Raw genomic sequence first — 19,548 nt, forward strand, 5'->3', positions numbered from 1 at the left:
TCATGTATACTTACAGTGCACTACAGTGTCACTTGAAGTGATCAGTTGTAGACTTATTTTTGAAATACAAGATTATACTTATTTTTGAAATCTCAAAATTGTTGACTGGTGAGCCTTCAAGAATCCCCAGTATTTACACTTGCAAAGTTTCAGTACATACTGTACAAGCTATATGTCAATTTGCTGAAGTCTTACATTTTGAGTATAAAAAATGTTTCTTGGTCAAAGAACTATATCCCATTGATAAAATACATCTAATCGAGATTAAACCATGAATAATACTTGCTGTGCTCCAAATGTCTGAATTGATATAAACTATTACAGATATTTACAAATGCAGTGGTGTGATCTTACACTGAATCAACAATCAAAAACAGCCTTTATATTGTTATACATATATAAAATACAGATATTTGTACTATTCTTATATCAACACATAGTACATAGTTTAGTAATATCTTGCTCAGTGGAATGATATCTTCTCTGTTGGCTGTATACTGCCTGGGCAATGCATCTTTCATAGTTTGGTAATTACAGTAAAGCCAATTCATTCATAATTAAAAAAGAAAAAAACACTAACTACAGTAAGCAATAAATGTTATTACTGTATGCAACGGCTGTATGACCTGTGCTAACCCTCAAACAATTTATTTTAGCTGGTATATTACCATATAGTACCACCACTAACTCTAACACACAAAAGTCCACTTTTAACTTTATCTATGCTGAGCTGTTCAGCTGAATGTGTTTCTTGCTACCATTACATCTGAAGGGGTAGGTGGCCCAAAGTGAAACCTTGAACTTATGTATGTAAGAGATAGTTTCATGCAGGACTATAATTGGAACCTAACAACTTTGTGATTTTTACCACAGAGCTATCTATATCATATGCAGGTCTAATCACAGGTGATGACGCACCAGCACTGAGCACTTTTACACACTGATGCAGCATTTGTAATTGAAACGTCACTGCAACTATTTCACACTACTGTATTACAAAACTGCATAGTGGAACAGAAAGACTACTTGTTCCCAGCTAAACTATAGAGATTAGGTTTAAGGCTGTCTCCATTGTTCATAAGCCACTTTAGTGTATTTTTTAGTTAATATAGGGATACCACAAAATACGGTGCACAATTCTGGTTCCCACTGATGTAATTAATTGTAAATGCTGTCAAATGTGACCTATTCCAGAGGGCTTGGTATCCCACCTAAAGTATATTTTTCAAAACATGCACTTTATTAGTATGCTTAGTGATGTGGTTTACACCCCAAATTGCAAACAAAAAAAGATCATTAAGTCTGTATTAAAAAGACATGGCAAATTTAACAGCATCACAGCATTCTGTGGAAAAGTTCAACAACACCACTCTGAAGAATGCCAATGCTGGGAGTTAATGAGGTAGAGTTAGGAACAAGAGGAACACACAGTGCTTTAATTACACTCTAACTAGGCAGGCTTCTTTCACATCGGATAGGCAGTGTTCTTACATGATGTGCTCACGATGATGGAATGTTTTGCACTTTATTGCAGCTACCCTTTGTTTATGTCTGAACTTTTGTTTGTTAATGTAAATCCCCTCCTGCCAGTTCTTCAATATTTTTTTTTACATTGACCTTGAAAGTCAACTGAAAACGAAGCTGAACTAGTTAAGAACATACCCCTTAGAACCAGAGACGTCAAACTGCTGGTGGGCCATTCCTGTCCTGTTTTCTTCTTCCAACCAGGTCCTAAATGTACATTCTATAACTGTACTGCTTTACAGTGTACTGTAAGGGAATGTCCGAATTCGCATTTTTTTTTTTTCAGTGTACATTCTTTTTTAAGCCCCTGGTTGGATGATCTGCAAGAGTTGTTACACTCTTATCATTGACAGGTTAGGGTTTAAAAAAAAACTCAAAACGTGCATCCTTTTAGAAATTAAATATAACCATTGAGCTTGCGTTTCCATGTCTGTATTGAAGACACAGTTTCAGAGAGCACACAGGTCTCAAGGCACAGAGTTTTAAGCCCTCTAGCAGCTCCACACAGAAACAGTTACTCTCAAAATATGTGTCAGTCTTAATGAGGGCCTCTGCAGAGCTCCGAGCCAGCCAGCGCTGTTGGCAGCCTCAGTGTAATTATAAGTGGGGCTTCATTATGCTGTAAATGAGCTGTTTAACCAATTAAAAGGTGAGACTGATATACCGATATATAAATGTAAATGCTTTTATAATTTAAATTATTGGAATTAATTGCTTAGTTCTATAACAAATGCAAAATCAAAGGGTGCACTGAACACATTCACAGGCTTCTTAAAGGACAATGTCCTGGAACATGTTAATCTGCCTAATGTTTGACATTAAAGTGGTATGACAAATTGTGTTCAGTGCTCAATTTTAGATCTGCCAACAACTGGCAGAAATTGGTTATTAATAACGTATTATAGTATTATACGCAGTAAATGCTGTGTGTCTAACAGATATGAAATCAAATAAAGAAACATATTGTTATTCACAAACACAGAAAATTTCCTAAAGAAAAAATAAACAACTGTCCCATGATTTCCATGTCTCTCTTTGTTCCAGATGCACTGCATTCTGAATTAGCAGTTTTATACCGCAAGTGGTGTATCTTCAGGAGCAGCATTTATGGGACCCAGCAGCTAGCTTTGGTCTCTATGGAGATTTCAATTGATTTGGTTCTTATTTCATAGCCAATTAGCATTTACTTACCAAACAGACACAATGCCAATGTGACAAAGCAGATGTCAATTTCCAGCTGTCTAGATGTAAACTAACCTGGTAGCTGGCTGATCCATGCAGTCTCCTAATCTGAAAGCAACTACTGATACACTTATTCACAGTTTCAATTTTTCATTTTATTCAAAACTGATAATGCTAATAACTAGAAACCCAATTCCTAATAATCCCTGGCAGTAACCCCTCACCCTCCCTTTGCCGTATATGCTTTACATTAGAAGATAATAGGAATAGTTTCCAATACATTCCCCACCAAACTTGAATCCCCTTATTTGTATTTTGTTATTTGAGTATGTTTTTTTCCACCTGTTGCCTAGAGACTGTGTTCCAATGATGTTTGGCTGGTTCATAAGTCAACGTTCTGGTTTTTTGTTCTGTGAGACTAGTCTTCGAGATTATATATATATATATATATATATATATATATATATATGATATAATATATATTATATATTATATATATATTCTTATTTATCAATAAATCCTTGATAAATACCACTATAAATCCACAAACTATCTGGCTTGTGTGTTTCATGAATACTTCTATTCAGTAAAAGCTCATATTTATTCCATGTTTGTCTTAATAAAGAGTGCAATATTGTACTTCATTGAGAACATACATATTAATAAAGAGTGTTGCCAGCCTTAAAGATTGTGGGCAGAAATGCAAGCTGCAAACATCTGATAGAGGCTTAATCATAACAACTGTGCATTACATATTTCTTTAGTGCAGGTCGAAAAAACAAACACAAAGCATGCTTGTTGTAAAAGCAAGGTTAGAAGATTCCCTGGAATCGAAGTGCGTTTTACAAGCTTTGTTGCTTTGTTAGTGGCTTCAGTATCATCATCAACAAGTGCTGGTGAAAGAACTTCAAGAACTGCATCTTTCAGTTTCTCATTTTGGGGTTTGCACAGTTATCAAAAATGAAGATATGGAAATCTTGGGATAACTTGTTGCTAAAAAAATTAAATACTTTATTTTCCTTTTTTTCTTGCTTGTTTTTAAACAGATCCTTCAAATCCAATGTTCATTGCTGAATGCATTTAATTGCATGTTTGCTGTTCTCAAAAACTGAAATAAAAGATATTTTAATGTGCAGTGCATATTACACTGTACTCTGTGCTCTTAGTGTCCCTACTTATCTCTGGGTATTTTCATTGTAAACTGTCCTCATAATGGAAAGTTTAAATGGCCTGAATTAAAACAACAGAATGCAGACTGACAAGCTTACTGTATTCTGGTTGTACTCTGCATGCAAGTGCAATTATCCTTAAAATCATTATTTTACTCCTTTACATTGGATTTTATTGGTCTGGGCGTGCTGCCAGTAAAAACTAGGCTACAGTTAAAAGGAAAGCAGAATCATATTTCAGTTTTATTAGGACTACCTCATTGGTTAATTATTACTGGAGGAGATATTGGTGGTACTTCAAATCAGTAACTAATACAGAGGTCAGCAGTTGTCAAGTCTACACATCTGCACAACAAAGGGATTTTGAGGATCTATGGTAGTTCTAAGAGTGAATTATTCATATTGTTCTACCCACAGCTTTCCAATACTATAATTTATAAATACAAAGCGACTTTGCAAAACTTCTTCTAAGTTGACACTTACTAGATACAAATATATTTTCACAGTACCTGCCTGGCAGTATCATGTGCTTAAGGCTTCATTTATTAGCGCCTTATGAGTTTACAGTAACTTATTATACTTTGACTACATTTGTAGTTGCGTATCCATTAGAAGGATCTTTAGGTTTCACGAAAATATTTACTATACTATTTTACAGCCTGAACACTTCAATCCAATCTATGATGCCCATTTGGGATTCAGTTCTTTCCTTGTTCCTTTTTTAATTAAAGGGAATGGTTGGAATTTAGGATGAAAGTACATCCAGGTGGTTGTTTTTAAAATAGGAGACCTTTCTGGTGTGGTCCTACTTTGCAGCTTTAAAAAGAAGACAAAGCATTGTTAGTGACAGAAGGAGGGATGTAACACGTGCATGGTTTCTGCCGTTACATTGTTCATTGCAGACACAGCTGGCATTGCTACTGGGGGGAAAAAAGAGTAGTAAAAAAAGGTAGCATTAGAACTCTAAGGCTACCCTCTAGTGGACCAACAGAACACTGAAGGAAAGTTGATTATTCATTTTAAATTGTGATTGACAGATACAAGTGTTTGAAGCAGCATTTTGAAAGACAGCAAAATAAAGCAGCCAAGGACTATGGAAGCAGAGGAGAGAGACTACTTAGTAGAAAGAAACCCACCTATTACCTAGCTTCTAGGTAGTGTCTAGAATGATAGAAGATGATGGAATCCATTGCCATGAGCTTCCGTGATTGTTTACAGAGGTTAAAGTTCAAAAACACAAACAGCGATTTGACATTGTAAGACTGAAAACCAATTACAGTATGAAGGCTACTGCTGAGTTCAGTTGTACATATCAAAACAAAATTATCACGCCAAATAAGTTGTTTTTATCAATCTTAATCAAACTTATTGAGTGTCCAGGTAGTTAAGACAACGGTATGAATGACATCAGACACTGTAACCTTGGCAAGCCTAAATGGATCACAGCTGAATTCCATTATCTTCCCGGAGTTCTAGAAACCAGGAGAATAAGGTACCTGCTGTGTGGACTGCTGACAGTGGGTCCAGGCTGTGAGAGACTACATTTGCCCCGTGGCTGTTTGCAATGAACAGGGGGTAAAGAAAGAGAATGTTCAGTCTAGGCAAATAAAGACAAACTACTGATGAAAGAAACCAAAAAAGTGCAGCAACAAAATCAAATGAATGTGAAAGATAACCCATCAGAACAAGGATACTGGCTTTTCATACTGTAGAATTCACACATATATGCAGGTTTATATATATATATATATATATATATATATATATATATATATATATATATATATATATATATATATATACACACATACACACGCAATTAAGCAATCAAAAAAAAATAAAAAAAACATGTTGGTTCGTTATAGCAATATTACACATTTGAGAATGCTTGCTACCTAATTAACCACTAGATACATTTAGGCTTCTCAAAAGGCGAGGATGGTCAGTGGCAGAGAAGATCTAAAATAACTAAATTGGTGTACTTGCATTCGGCATGGTTTGTGTAACAAATAAATGTAGTAAGTTAACATGGTTGTGTTAAAATAAGAAAACCACAAATTGTGTTATCTTTTAACACGAATCATGCTTTTATTAAAATCCAACATACTCTGGACCCTATTCAGAAAGTGTAAAGGGCAAAAGGCAGGTTCTGCAGTATAAAACTAGCAAATACTTATATAGAACACCTTTTTTTACTACTTCTAGCTGCAAATAAGTTTTTTTTTTTTTTTTGCTAGTTTTATACTACTAAACAATTTGCTCTTGTAAACAGAGCCCCATGTGTTTATTTTACCACTTGCTTATTCAAATTACTGAAACATTTTTGCCTAATTAAAATATCAATAGTCAGACAGAATGCACATAGACAGCTTTAGTTCTAGACCCTCTAGTTACCAAGCAAACAATGTCATATGTGTAGTATTGCTATAATGCCCGTTATATTTCACGTATTTATTTGTCACATTTTATTTGTTATTCTTATAATTGCACACTTTGATTTGATTAGTGCACATTTTTTTATATATTATCGACTAGCACTTTGTAATTGATTTATCACTTTCTAGTAGCTTCTCCACTCAGTCTCCTTGTAAAGTACCGACTAATTGAGTTATTGATAGTTATACCCACCTGTGTGGCGAGTCTGCCTGCGCGTACAGAGGAATGAGACTTTTTGGGGGAGAGAGCTAATAAAAAGATTGTTTTTTTTAACCACTATTAAAACCAGCCCTGGTGTCCTTCCTTTTCTGCACCACCGCTGGAAACCCAGCACACAGTCACTACATTGTTGTCAGAAGTGGAGGCGAGGCATGTACCCTGGTACACACTTGGAAGCTGGCAGGGCAGAGTGTAGAAATGCAAAACTAGACTCGCCCAAATAATTGGCATAGGCAAATCTAGACTGCCCCAGCATCGATGTTGAAGAGTTGGACGAAACTAGACTCACCTGGTCTAGTCCTGAAATTCAGTTTAAACTGTTGAAAAAAAACGTTTTCGCCCAGTCATCTTTTTCAAGTTCTTGACTGGACGCAGGGAAGTGCCGAAAAAAAGTGTTAACTTCAGGACTAGACTTGCTAGACCACCGGGTCTCACGCATATGCATATATATATATATATATATATATATATATATATATATATATATATATATATATATATATATCTATATATTATATATATATATATTTTAGCAAAAGCTTATTTATCAGTTAATGTTTCTATTAAAAAAACAGAAAAATAATACGATTATGCCTGTTATTATTATAATGTAAGCAGTGTATGGCCCATCATACTTCAGGTTGGGTTAGTTAAGTAATTCCAATTGCTTTCATATTGCGTGCTTTCAAATGGAAACACAATTTAAAAATATATGTTTTTACTGCAGTAATTGTATTTTCTAGCATTTGCTCTTTATCTGCCCACATGGATTAAGAGAAACCGAATACATACTGTATACTGAGTGTTTATCAAAGTACGTATTTTGTATGTAATCCTCACTTATGCAAAGTACATAAAATATTATGCAAAGTACATAAAATATATGGTATCTTTTAGCCTTCAGCAATAATTTATGTCACTGGAGCAATACAGCAACTTGGCGTGCTGAAACAATACTCTTGATTATTAAAATACTACTTTAATAAAGGCAGGATTTGTATTTACTTGAACTCTAATTTAACAAAATTTTAATTGGCAATGATATACAGTGCTCCCTCGCTATAACGCTCTCGGTTATAACGCCCCTCGGATATAACGCTCCTACAGCACGTCCCCCAATTCCCTATACTAGTGATTCATGCAATATTTCTACAGTAAATACAGTACTGGTGTTCAAACAATAAATAACTTCTCAGTCTAACTTCCTTTTCTGTCTCTCCCTTTTGATACAGTATCTGAACTGATGAAAAACTGTGCTGGCACTTTATAACACAGACATCTTATTCAGCATTCGTTTTATAACTAAACAAACATTGGACCTATTCCGTGGTTCTTTCCTAATGTATTTACTTTTTTGCTGTGAAAGGAGCTGCAGCTTTCTCCGGGAGACTGGACCAGCCCCGGTCTGCAGCTGAACCTGGGGCAAGCCCATTCCCTCTTCCCCTCGCCCGACCCGCTCTCCTTCTCGCACTTGGTTTGTTTGTCTGTCGCTTCGAACAGAATATATTATAGCGAGGGAGCACAGTAGTTATTTTATATCTGCTTCCTACTTAATTTAACACTTTACAGATACCAAAAAGTACTTGCATTAAGCTCAGCATTCAATTAACTGTAAAACATTTTTGCCATCTGATTAAAAAAAAAAAAAAAGTATTTAGTAACTGTAGTGGGATGAATTAATTTGATTTTTATCCTTTGATTTCATAATTAGCAAAATTGTCAGCAAGTATTTGTGTCAGTTGTGTGTGTCAACTTGAAAAGCCAGTATTCCTTGTGAATTTCACTACAAGATTCTACAAGAAAGTAGTTAATGTAGCAAAATTCATTAAAGAAAGACACTAGTTAAACTAGACAGAAATTACAGATGTTTAAACAGGTAATTAAAACAATATATTTAGGAAATAAGGAAAACTGAATCAAATTAAAATCAATAGAACTGGAAAAAGGGGTAATAAAAAAAAAAAACTCCAGCCCGAAATATCTGTCCTCATTAAGATTTAATGCCGGGAGGGAGATGGGGGAGGGGAGGTGTAGGTAAGGTGGGAGAAGCCCTGTGGGCGCCCTTGTATGGTTGTTTTGCTCTGGATTTGCTCTGACATTCAGCGACTGCTACATTTAACACTCCCTCCTCACTGAGACATGTTAGAAACACAGGATTATACGTTACCGATCGGCGGCGACTTGGGGTGCTACTGCCGGAGATGGGGCTCAGGGACCCACAGGTGTCCAGTTCATCAGCCGAAGACCAGGATGACAGGTCCTGGATTGCACAACAGAGATTAAGATTACATATGTACAGGAAGAAGTAGACAGTTATTTCTTACTTTGAAAATCTTCGTACCATAGAAATAATTGCACAAACCCCTATTCTTTAGCACCTTCTCTAGACACATGTCAGCCAACCCCTTTATTTTTTAAATCAGCAAACAAATTTGGGGGATCAGCTTTGTGTTGACTCACCAGCTGGCTGCTTGTGATGTCCAGAGTCCTTTCCAGCTCTCTGAGGTCTCGTGTGACCTCCTTCAGAAGGAGCTTTAGACGGTTTCCAATGACATGCACCTTCTCCTTGGCCTCAAGGCAGTCTGTGCCCTGCGTGTTCACCAGCAGCTGGCTGGACATGTCCTGCAGAGAGGCCACCTTCAGCTGGGACTCCAATAACTCTCGCCTGATTTGCTGGAGGTTAAGGGAAGAACACTTGAGTCTTTTCATTATCATTATCATAAGAATCGTCTAATATGGGTAAAAGGATTAACAACTAGTTTTCCACAAGTCTATAACAATATGCTGACTGTAATAATTTGCTGTCCTTCATCATCCTTAAGAAAATTCACAGAAATGCAGTCAATGTTGAAGAGGTTTTCACTCACTCACTGTTTCTGACAAAGCATCAGAAAGAGATGAGCTTTAAGATCTTTAATTAAATCATCTATGAAAATTGTAAATAATATTATTGGCTCCTACAACACAATCCTATACAATTGATGACATCAGTGTCCAACCTGATCAGCCACTCTGTGCTTACCATCAGAGTTTTGTGGTGGTCATGGAGGGTGTCCGAGTCAAGGTTGGGATCAATAGGAACAATTTCATTTTTTCTTCTGTCAATGTTTTCTAGCCACAGCAGCAGACCATGACTCATCTCATGGAAATCCTATAGAAAAAGGAAGAGGTTATGTGAGCTTCTTGAGGAAGAACACACTGTATCTTATCCCAAAGATAATTCACTGTAGCATGTTGAACATCTGTTGCATTTTTCTTTTGCTTTCATTCTATAAGTTTGTGAAAGGGTGGTGGATAAGTCACTGACACAGGAGGCAGACAGGTGGATTTGGCAACACCGCACAGGTGCCCAGTTTTATTCTTGGGTGCTATTTTTAAGTTTATCCCACAGATAGCGCTGTGGGTCCATGGTCTGATTTACCGACGATGGTAAACAGAACCACGGGCATACCAAGCGATGGTACACAATACCGGCGCCCTTGCAGGTGCTCAAAGAAATAATAATGAAAAACAGAAGGCAAAAATAACAAGGGAAAAAATAACACAATAACAAAACTACAAATAAAAGGTGCTGCACTCTGCAGCAATATCCCGGTCGCCGCTGCTCGTGTGACCCGGATCTCCGTCCTATGCTACCTAGCCTGCTCTGTCATATTTTTAAGTGGTCTGCCCAAGGATTCCCTGCTCTCACTGTCTCACTGTGACACTTTCGTGTCTTTTTCTCTCCCAGCTGGTTCTCGGTCCGCGACCAGCATTTCCGCACTCTCAGCGCGTCTATAAGAGCAGACCTGAGGAAACAGCAGAGCGTTATTTTATAGGACCAACAATCTCCCAAGACTCGCCTCTCAGCCATTCAGAGAGGGGGAAAGTCCACACACCCACTTTCCCACCTCCCCGTGTCACTGCCATGACTCACAGGCGGTTGCTGGGCGACTGCCGCCCTCTTCCTACAGCCCGTGAACACGCCAGCAGAGTCAGCACAGATCTCTCCCTGCTACAAAGTTATATACCCAGGTCAGCCCAACAGAAGTCTGAAGCACATTTGTCTGTGGATGAGCTGGGATTAAATAAATCTGTTGTAGGTCACCAATGCAGCTGTGCCAAAAATTATATTGAGCGTGTTCCTATTTTAGTTAGCGCTCCACTGATGTGGCATACATAGGAAAGGCTATCACTTACATGGCACTGCATAAGTGCATCCTTCAGTGAGTTACGCCAGTCTTCGATCAAGCTGCCCACACGGTCCCAGCGCTTGTTCATTTGACCCAGTCTTGCCCGCAGCTCCTGTGCCTGAGGTGTCTCCGACTGCACAAACTCTGCGCTGCACAGGTTGATAGACAGGACGATGGCTTTGCGGCTGTCAACAGCTTTTTGAAGCTCCTAAAACCAAAATAACATACACTTTATTGTGGAGTTCCTGTATAACACAGTCAAATCCAGCTGTCTTAATGGATTATTAAGGCTAGTAAATTAAACTAATTGAAAAGTGAGAGATGAGTTAGCATTCACCATTTAACTGGTCAAAAGAAATTCAAATACCTGGTCAAGAATTGGGTGTTTAATTTAGTGTTCATGATAATTAAGGACTTATGCCATAGGGGAGTACAAGCCTTGCAAGGCAACACTTAGGAAAGACGACTGCAATGACAGTGTAGTCTATTTGCACAAGCAAAAGCAAAATAAATCTAAGTGTTGCTGAAAAAATATTGTCATGGTTGCCATAGTACCTCTGTGACGATGCTTTTTTTTTTTTGTTCAACTAGCATCTACCTTGACTCCAGTTTCAAAGCAGGCACAAGCAATGGAAATAAACAGCCCCAGGTTTACCATACTTCCATCTTTTCAACTCAACATTCACATTGTTTAATCTCTTAATACTTCTGAAAATGTTTTATACTGATAATACATTTCTGGTGTTTTTCCCCTATTGCAAATATAAGTACTTCCACAACAAATAACGCTAATGTGTAAAAATAACTCGTATAGGCAATAGTTTACAAAGTGCTAACCATGTCTGACTTTTTTATAACTGGGATAGCCTAACTGCAACTAATGAAAGTTTTAAATAATGAAAAAATGGTTCCTTCACTGGTATATTGCCAACGAATTTTTGCAGCGCACCCAACTTAAATGTGTACTGGAAGGAATGCACAGCTTGTATGATGATGGCAGCTATTTTAGGATCTCACCTGGGGGTTACTAAGGTTACCAGGGCTCCTCTAATTCCAGTGACTTATTTTATATAGCTTGTTGATTCTGAACAGTCTGGTTCCATTCCTGGCTGCAAATCAGGTTTATGGTGGTCAATCCTTGTAATTTCTTCCCTCCTCAAACAATTTCTTAGCTATGTGTTGCACATGTACAGTAAACACTGACTAAATCATGACAAGCAATAGAAAAACATTATTAAAAATGCTAAACTCCCTTTCCCTTTAATTGTAATCGTGTTTTAATACAACACTTGAGCATGTATCTCTTAAAAGGAATGTTAAATCTACATTTCCTACTGAACCTTATTATACAGATGTGAGTAATTGATATACAACCAATCCCAATGTATAAACTACACTGCCTTACAATTAAATTGATTGATTTATTGTGATTTATAATCAATAAGCTGCAAAATACCGTGTGTGTCCTGTGAAGGCTATCACCCTCTTTGTGCTATCACGGTGCCTGTGGCGGTAGTCAGGCAGGCAGGCAGGTACTGTACCTTGAGATTCTTGATCCGGAGCTCGATGGTGTGGATGTCGGTGCTGAGGTCCAGGCGTCGCAGCTGCTCCAGCTCTTCCTCCGTCTCTCCCAGCCAGACCCAAATGTTGTCCAGGTCAAAGTTGAACTGCTGCCACTGCTGGAGGTTCTGCTTCATTCGCAGCTCCTTGTTGAGGGCTTGGGCTTGGATCAATTCCCAGCGCTCAATCACACCTATCCAGCAAAACCCACTTCATTATTATTACATTCTTATTATTGTTATTAGTAAGTAGGGTGTGCAGACTTTGCCTATAAGACCTTTGCCGCGATGATAACTTCTGGCTACTTTTGCACAAGTCAATATTACATTAAAGTGAAGGGGGTCCTTAAAAACATTTAAAAAACAAAATCCCAGGTTGTCTTGGTGAATGTGTCTGTACTGGTATTCAAAAGCCTCATGTATTAGCTCTCAATAAGCTATGGTGCTATATGTTTTAAAAAGGTGACTTGATTAAACCATATTAAATTGTATGCTATTTGTGAATAGGTACAGCAGTGTTCCATCATAGAGCTGTACACCTCACCTGAGGTCTGCATTTCAGTGCTGTTTAGGTCGATGAGTCCAGACAGATTGTCTTCCTCCTCTTTCAGTTCGTATCCGACACGCTTCACTGTATCAATGCTACCACGGCACTCAGACAATAGCCTCATCTGGAAGAGGAAAGCAGTGAATTACGCTATGTACTGCATGTTTGCATTTCACAACCCACTGGCCTAGTATTTGGTAATGTAGTTGGCTTCGGATGAAGGTTTGGTTCCTGGCTGGGGCTGCCTTTGCCTATAAAAATCTTAACAGAGAAAGTTATCTATCCAGCGTGGATAGAAAGGAAACCACCTTGTCACTCTGAGTCAGTAGCTCTGCCCCTTTCCATAGCGAGTAAAGTTCAAGAGAGCCAAGAAGGTGGGTCATTCCAAGCCTGTAACAGGGCAAGACCTATGCTGGCTACCTGCCGTATGCATTATCCTTTAGGGGAGGGGTCAGGATCCACCTGTCGATCATGGCGATGACACGGAGAGATTGGGCGAGGGTTTGTTTTCTCTGAATGGTCGGGAGGCGGGCCTTAGGGGGTGCCTGACCTATAAAAACTGTGCTTTGTTATTCCTCAGCCCCACCCATCTAGGAAGAACCACTGTGACAGCCCTGGTCGTAAGGGACTGGAGAAACAAAAGAGGCTGAGGAAGACAGCCGAACAAAAGAAAAGAAAGAATGAAAAATAACTGTAATTACATACCTGAATTGGGACGTGTGTAGATAGCGGGGAAACCCTGGGCAACCCCAAAGAGTATAGCAGGGGAATAGTAAAGTGCAGTCTAAAGACCCGAGCCGTCCTTTAGCGACAATGGGGGAACGCTGGAAGTGCAGCAACTATTATTTGTATTTGTTATTGTGTGTTATTTTCCTTTTTTCTTTCGCCCTTTTGTTTTATTATTTTGAGCACCACGAGTGAATGGCCAACCTTTTACCATTGCTGGTATTGGGTTGTGCTTTGACCAGTGCCACACTGCCATCTTGTGGCAGAAATAAATCAGTGCGCCAAGCAGTGTTTCAGCAAAACAATTCTGTCTTGTGTCCAGTGAATTCCCACACCCTCCCACAAGGCCATATAAGCAAATCCAGATAATGTATCTGAATCACCACTGTCAATTAGTCCATTATACTTTAATCATAGAATCTTAGTTTCCTACTTGCATTGTCAAAGTTTACAAAGCTTGCTAAATTTACATTATACTGGGCAATGGATAGGCTCACCATTGTGATTTTCGATTATGTCATGAAGGTAAATATGATATATCATGGAGCACAGGAATTGTTTATGTAAGTTACGCCCACTGATAATCCAGTCTCATAGTGTACATGTGTCCATTATACTGCAGGAGATTGGGATGCCTTAGACAGTCACTTTTTACTTAAATTATGCAACTTTGGGCCACGTTTAAGACTCTTGAAGATTTAATACAATTTAAACCTGTAGCATATCTGCACTTACATAAGTCGAAAACAAATCTACCCATCTATACCAGTAATCTGATACACTACACTTAGCAGCAAAACACAGTTGCTCAACAAACAAGCACTTCAGAAACTGTGCAGTTCCCAGCCAGCCACCAGCACTCACATATCCATTGTAGGCGGAATCCAGCTCTGGACCTGTAGGCGTCCTGCTGCGGATGATGTTTTCGGTCTGCTGCAAATGGAAGCGGCTGGTGTCCAGGGCTTTGTCAAGCTGCCAGATATGAGTTTCTAGGGAACCCGGCTCACCTGTGAATAAGTAAGAATCATTAGAATTAGAAACAAGAAAAAAAAAAGTTGAGATATATTTTTTCCTTTTGCTTTTATTATTTAAATGTTTAAGCAACTAGTTGTAGGAAGGCATTTTATAGCAACTTTCTCCATGTAAAAGAATAAAGGCAACAATTGCAGTTGTCAAAAAAAGTTGCCTGTTTCATGGGCTTCAGAGAACACAGGAAGGGCGTTACTAAGTTCAGCTCCCACACAGTTATTCTTTGGGTTTAAATAAAGTTTTCTAATGTAAAGCACCAATAGCCTGACCATTTATGGTGTTTAAGAACATGATAATCTCTCTATAAGGGTACTAAAGACTAAAAGACAGGCATAATTAAGGCACAGGTGGCAAATATTGTCTTAGTAGCATTTTTGCTTTGATTAATAGTATGTAAAATGTGCACACCTAAAGTTGTAGTCTGGAATCTGAGAAAGTTCTGACAAAACTGACAAACTTTGAGAACCTCATCACAGTCATTTTCTTATTACAGTAATCTGTCGCATATCCATCCGCCCGTCACATATCACATAAAACAAACATTTCAACCAATCACAATAGTTTGACAGGAAACAGTGTATGGGTGTCTGTAAAATTAAGTTTAAAGTATGAGATTAAATTAAATCTCAGCCACTAAGACATGCTTGGCAGCAGAAATGGTGTTTTATTGTAACTTTCTAAATGATGTATCTTTATAAAGAGGCCTTGCTGATTAGTTTAAATTAGCTATAGTATCTCCACCCTTACCTGATGAAACTCCACACTTATACAAAGGTAGGAAAAAACACAATTCATTCAAATATCGTTTTCTGAATTTAAGACAGCTATGACTTTTTTTTGCATATTGCATTTCTCGAAAGGTGAACAAAAAAAAAAAACTTACCCTTCAGGTTTTTAAAAGAAAGATCTATCACAGTGGTAGTGGATTAGTTCACAAACCATCAAATAAAGCCACCCAGCGATGGATGCAAGGTGATACTACAGTAAAAGCTTAACTATAACAAACACACGCAAGCCCATGATTGTTGCCTGTTATAATGTTGAGAACTCTGCTGCTAATCAGGTATGAGATGCAAACCAGGGAACATACAGTTAACAGTATGCATGCCTGCCAGTGGTTGTTTTTTGTTATTATGGTTAAGCATACTTTTATTGTGGTTAAACAGAGAATGTGCTTTTTTTTTTGTAAGAATGAAAAATAAAATTCCCAAACAGTAAGCAGGTTGAACAGTAATTACAGTTGTGAGGGTGAGTGATCAGTGAGTAAGTGAATGTTAGCTGAGGCTGGTACGGGCAGCAGCTAAATTCCATTATTTGGGGCATGCTTTGGCTAGGTGGGCCTACCAGAGGCTGATCTCAAAGTATTTTCTGTCAGTTTAACATAGGCCTCTGGGCTCTCAGGGATCACTACATCTGAAAAAAACAAATACAAGCAACATTTGAACAGCTAAAAGGAATGCCTCTGGTACTTCGCTCTAACAGAGGGCAAGTCAGATCTGCAAAAATACATCTATAATCTGTATGAACAGTATACCGGTCGTGTAATGTTACTTGCTGGTTAGCAGAATACTATATTATAGTTTGTTGATGCTTCACAACTGCTTCATGGATTATTCAAGGCTTACTTCTGTGAACAGTAAAACAGACAGGGTGGCAGCGATAGGCATTTGCAGAAAACAGGAGTTAAAATTGGAAAATCTCTAAAAGTAGAAGGCCCCAGGTTGCAAATTAGCTGTGAACTAATGTTCATCAAATTCTCATCACAACCCAATTCTCCATTAAAAGACATCAGCAATGCAGACTGACCTGTGACAGCTGCAGCTCCTCTCAGGTAGAACTCCTTGTCATCTTCCTGGGCGTCCTCGTCATCGACGGAGGCAATGGCCCGCTGCATGGCGCTCATTGTCTCTAGGCCGCGGCTCAGGTCGTAGTCGTGGTCCCACTCCAGGGGGATGGAGTCCACGCTTGCTGGGGTGTCCCGACCTGAGCGCTCCACCCGCATTTGCGGGGCCATAGAGGTGGAGCGGCTGGAGGAGGGGTGCGGGGAGAGCACACTGTCCACTGACTTGTCATTCCAGTTCAGACTGAACTGCTCTGCTGTATACTCCAAGTCCAGCTCCCGGTCCGACACATCATGCTCGTCATCTGTCAGCTAGGGGGGAAAATAAATACGTGTGGTCAATAACTATTCAGAACAGCTTACTTCAAGTTGCCTGCTTTTGACAGGACATAGACAACTGAAGATTTCTCACTTGACAAGCGTCAATAGATTTATCAAACTGCTTTGTCAATAGGACCAAATATTACAAATACCAATGCTATAAATATAACCAGCTTAAAAGTAAAAGCATATTTCAATTACCTAAGCACACTGCTCTGCCTAAACACACTGTTCTGCCTTCATGCCCAGTTTGAATATACAAATATAAAAATAAATTTGCCAAGGCAGTAATCTTGGTTTTCTAAGAAGTATAACAGGATATTTCAGATCAAACATTTCTGCTACCATTGATTTGCATTACAGGTTGCTATTTCTTGTGCTTGTTCTTTGCTGTGAGTGGTAGGCATACCGGCAGGCGGATAAGTTTCTTGTAGTAGCGCTCAACCCGGCCGAACACCTCCTGGCAGTACCGCTGCAGCTCCTCTAGCTCTTCCTCAATGACGGCCGCATCCAGGGGCTCGGTCTTCTCAATCAGCAGCTCACCCTGGTGGACAATCTGCTCAATCTTCCCACTGTTCAGACAGATCTCCTGCTGGAACGCCTGCTCAGGGAGTTTAGGAAGAAAAAAAGGTTTGACACACAAACAACATGGCCCATTCTATAGCCAAACACCAGTAATATTTTTCTCCAGGATGTGAAAATTTGCAGAAAATTCAAATATAGAGAAAAAATTGATTTTAAAAAGCTATGCTTATAACGTAAAAAGAGTAACAGTAAAGTTGGTGGGTGGAGGAACCCTTCTTAAGAAACAGAATCATCTTTGGAAATAGTAAGCCAGTTACTTCAATATAAAAATACAAACTACTGTATGCACACCAGTGAATGAATAACAGCAAATATTATACATTTCAACAAAAGCGTGGATTTTGTAGGTTTCTGCTACTGCACATCTAATTTAACCTGGGGTTGCCACCGTGCAGTTAGCTTGAGTGTGATGCTGCTGCTGAGCATGTAGATCTCTTACCCTGAGTTGCTTTATTTTTGCCTGAATGTCGCACTCTGAGAAGTGTTCAATGTTTGTGAGCTGTAGATCCATCTCTGTAAGCCAGACCAGTATGCTGTCCCTGGTCGTCTCAAACTCCTCCCGCTGGCAAATAAAGTGCTGTAACAAAGAGCGGGCATACTTTACTATGTCATACAAACCTAGCCTGTTCAATTTTCTTTATTATTTAAAAAATAAAATTCAACATCTTAGCATGCTCACCATCTATGAACAATATACATTTTAGATCTGTAATATTAAACAATTTGTCCAAGCTAAGGAAAGCTGATTTCATGGAGCTGTTCTAGCAACATTACCACTGTGTATTGTAAGTGTTTTTATATATATCCATATAAATAATTACAGTACTACAGTTTACCAAATATATTATTCAGTACAAAGCATTATAAGGCTTTGCACAACAGCAGTATTGCTTTGCAACCTTGCAGTAAGGCTAGACTGAAGTACCTTTAGTCTACGCAGGATGGAGGCCACTCTCCTCTGCAAGTTGTCCCATCTCTGATTGCCGTCATGGACCATCTGCTTCAGCCTGCAAGAAGAGTCGGTGCGGTTCTCTCGGGCCAGGCGGCGGTACTGCTTGTTGATCAGCTCCAGCTGGGTCAAGCTCTCGTGGACCTGCCGCTGGAATGCCTGCAATAGCAAAAAAAAAAAAAGAATCGGTCAGTCGAATCGGGGAGTTATAGACATTATCAATCCCTACTAAATTAAATAGGACTAGGTACCATGAGCATTATAAAACTTGTTTCAGGAGATATACTAAATAATTTTATATGACGAAAAAGGAAACCAGGGTAACATCCCACAAAGGATCAGCCAGGGTCAGAAGTGAAGGAGTTTGTAATGTAGCATCAGCAACAATTCCATCGAGGGAGAGGCATTTTAAAGCTCTCATGAGGCTAGAACTGCTTCCTAATGCCATGTAACTCTGTAACTACTTTTTGGCAACAGATTTTGTATTCAAGGGCGTCTGCATCACGCTACTTAAGGCAGTGAATTTTGTCAAAACTAAATAAAGCTGAAAATTACATATCTATAATGAAAATCCGTTATGGTACTTTTTTCCCCTCATTTTTAAACACTGCTTAAATTTAAGATACAGAAAAGGTGCTAGCCTTTCTTTAGCAGTTCGCCTAATGTACTAGAATGACGCTTCATCGATTGGACAACTGGATTTGGTATCCCGATCTGGTGGCATAAGGCTTCTGTCTGGGCTGTCTGATGGATATTATTTGGTATACCACTGTACCTCAAACTTCTTTAGCTCCTCCTTGGCTACAGTGTACAGTACTCCAGCAGATTTGGGTGTGGCTGCTGTTTTCTCTGACGTCTTCAGCCAGTCTTCAAAGCGAGAAAAGTCATCTAAGAACTTCTGCCAAAGCCTCCATGTCTCTTCAATCCTAATTTAAAAAAAAAAAAAAAAAAAATCCCAAAGCAATGCATTTTTTTCTAGTCAACCCACCATTGCCCCCTGCTGGAAATTCTTTAGGTGAATGGCACAGTTACAGTGAAACATTATCTGGTATGTGTCCAAAGCATGACAGCACTAAGCAACTGCTGATGTTTAGTAAACTTGGTCCCAGCTGTTTGTTGGAACTGCAGCAGCATCTGCAGATATACAGATGCAATGGGTCTACAGCAAACAAAGAGTAACATGTTGTAACATTAAACCATTTACCTCCTTATCACATAAGTTAGTAATAAGTCAATTACTTTGAGGTTAACCACTGACTACCCCTGATACCGCACAAAAGAAACACTAAA

The 19,548-nt window shown here is 38.8% G+C and overlaps 1 protein-coding gene across 1 annotated transcript in view; it reads right to left on the minus strand.

The window, feature by feature from the left end:
• Window positions 1–19,548, minus strand: part of LOC121316402 (nesprin-1-like) — a 161,502-nt gene that overhangs the window by 1,566 nt on the left and 140,388 nt on the right. The window contains exons 130-143 of the mRNA XM_041251476.1: window positions 19,034–19,184; window positions 18,235–18,417; window positions 17,749–17,886; window positions 17,134–17,325; window positions 16,370–16,715; window positions 15,908–15,976; window positions 14,399–14,541; window positions 12,806–12,932; window positions 12,244–12,455; window positions 10,710–10,910; window positions 9,553–9,681; window positions 8,991–9,203; window positions 8,698–8,790; window positions 5,372–5,430 (exon numbers count right to left, since the gene is read on the minus strand). Of these exons, the coding sequence (XP_041107410.1) occupies window positions 5,372–5,430; window positions 8,698–8,790; window positions 8,991–9,203; window positions 9,553–9,681; window positions 10,710–10,910; window positions 12,244–12,455; window positions 12,806–12,932; window positions 14,399–14,541; window positions 15,908–15,976; window positions 16,370–16,715; window positions 17,134–17,325; window positions 17,749–17,886; window positions 18,235–18,417; window positions 19,034–19,184 (2,256 nt within the window). The remainder of the gene's footprint in view (window positions 1–5,371; window positions 5,431–8,697; window positions 8,791–8,990; window positions 9,204–9,552; window positions 9,682–10,709; window positions 10,911–12,243; window positions 12,456–12,805; window positions 12,933–14,398; window positions 14,542–15,907; window positions 15,977–16,369; window positions 16,716–17,133; window positions 17,326–17,748; window positions 17,887–18,234; window positions 18,418–19,033; window positions 19,185–19,548) is intronic.

Source organism: Polyodon spathula, chromosome 5 (assembly GCF_017654505.1).
Source record: "Polyodon spathula isolate WHYD16114869_AA chromosome 5, ASM1765450v1, whole genome shotgun sequence".
NCBI classification, from domain to species: domain Eukaryota; kingdom Metazoa; phylum Chordata; class Actinopteri; order Acipenseriformes; family Polyodontidae; genus Polyodon; species Polyodon spathula.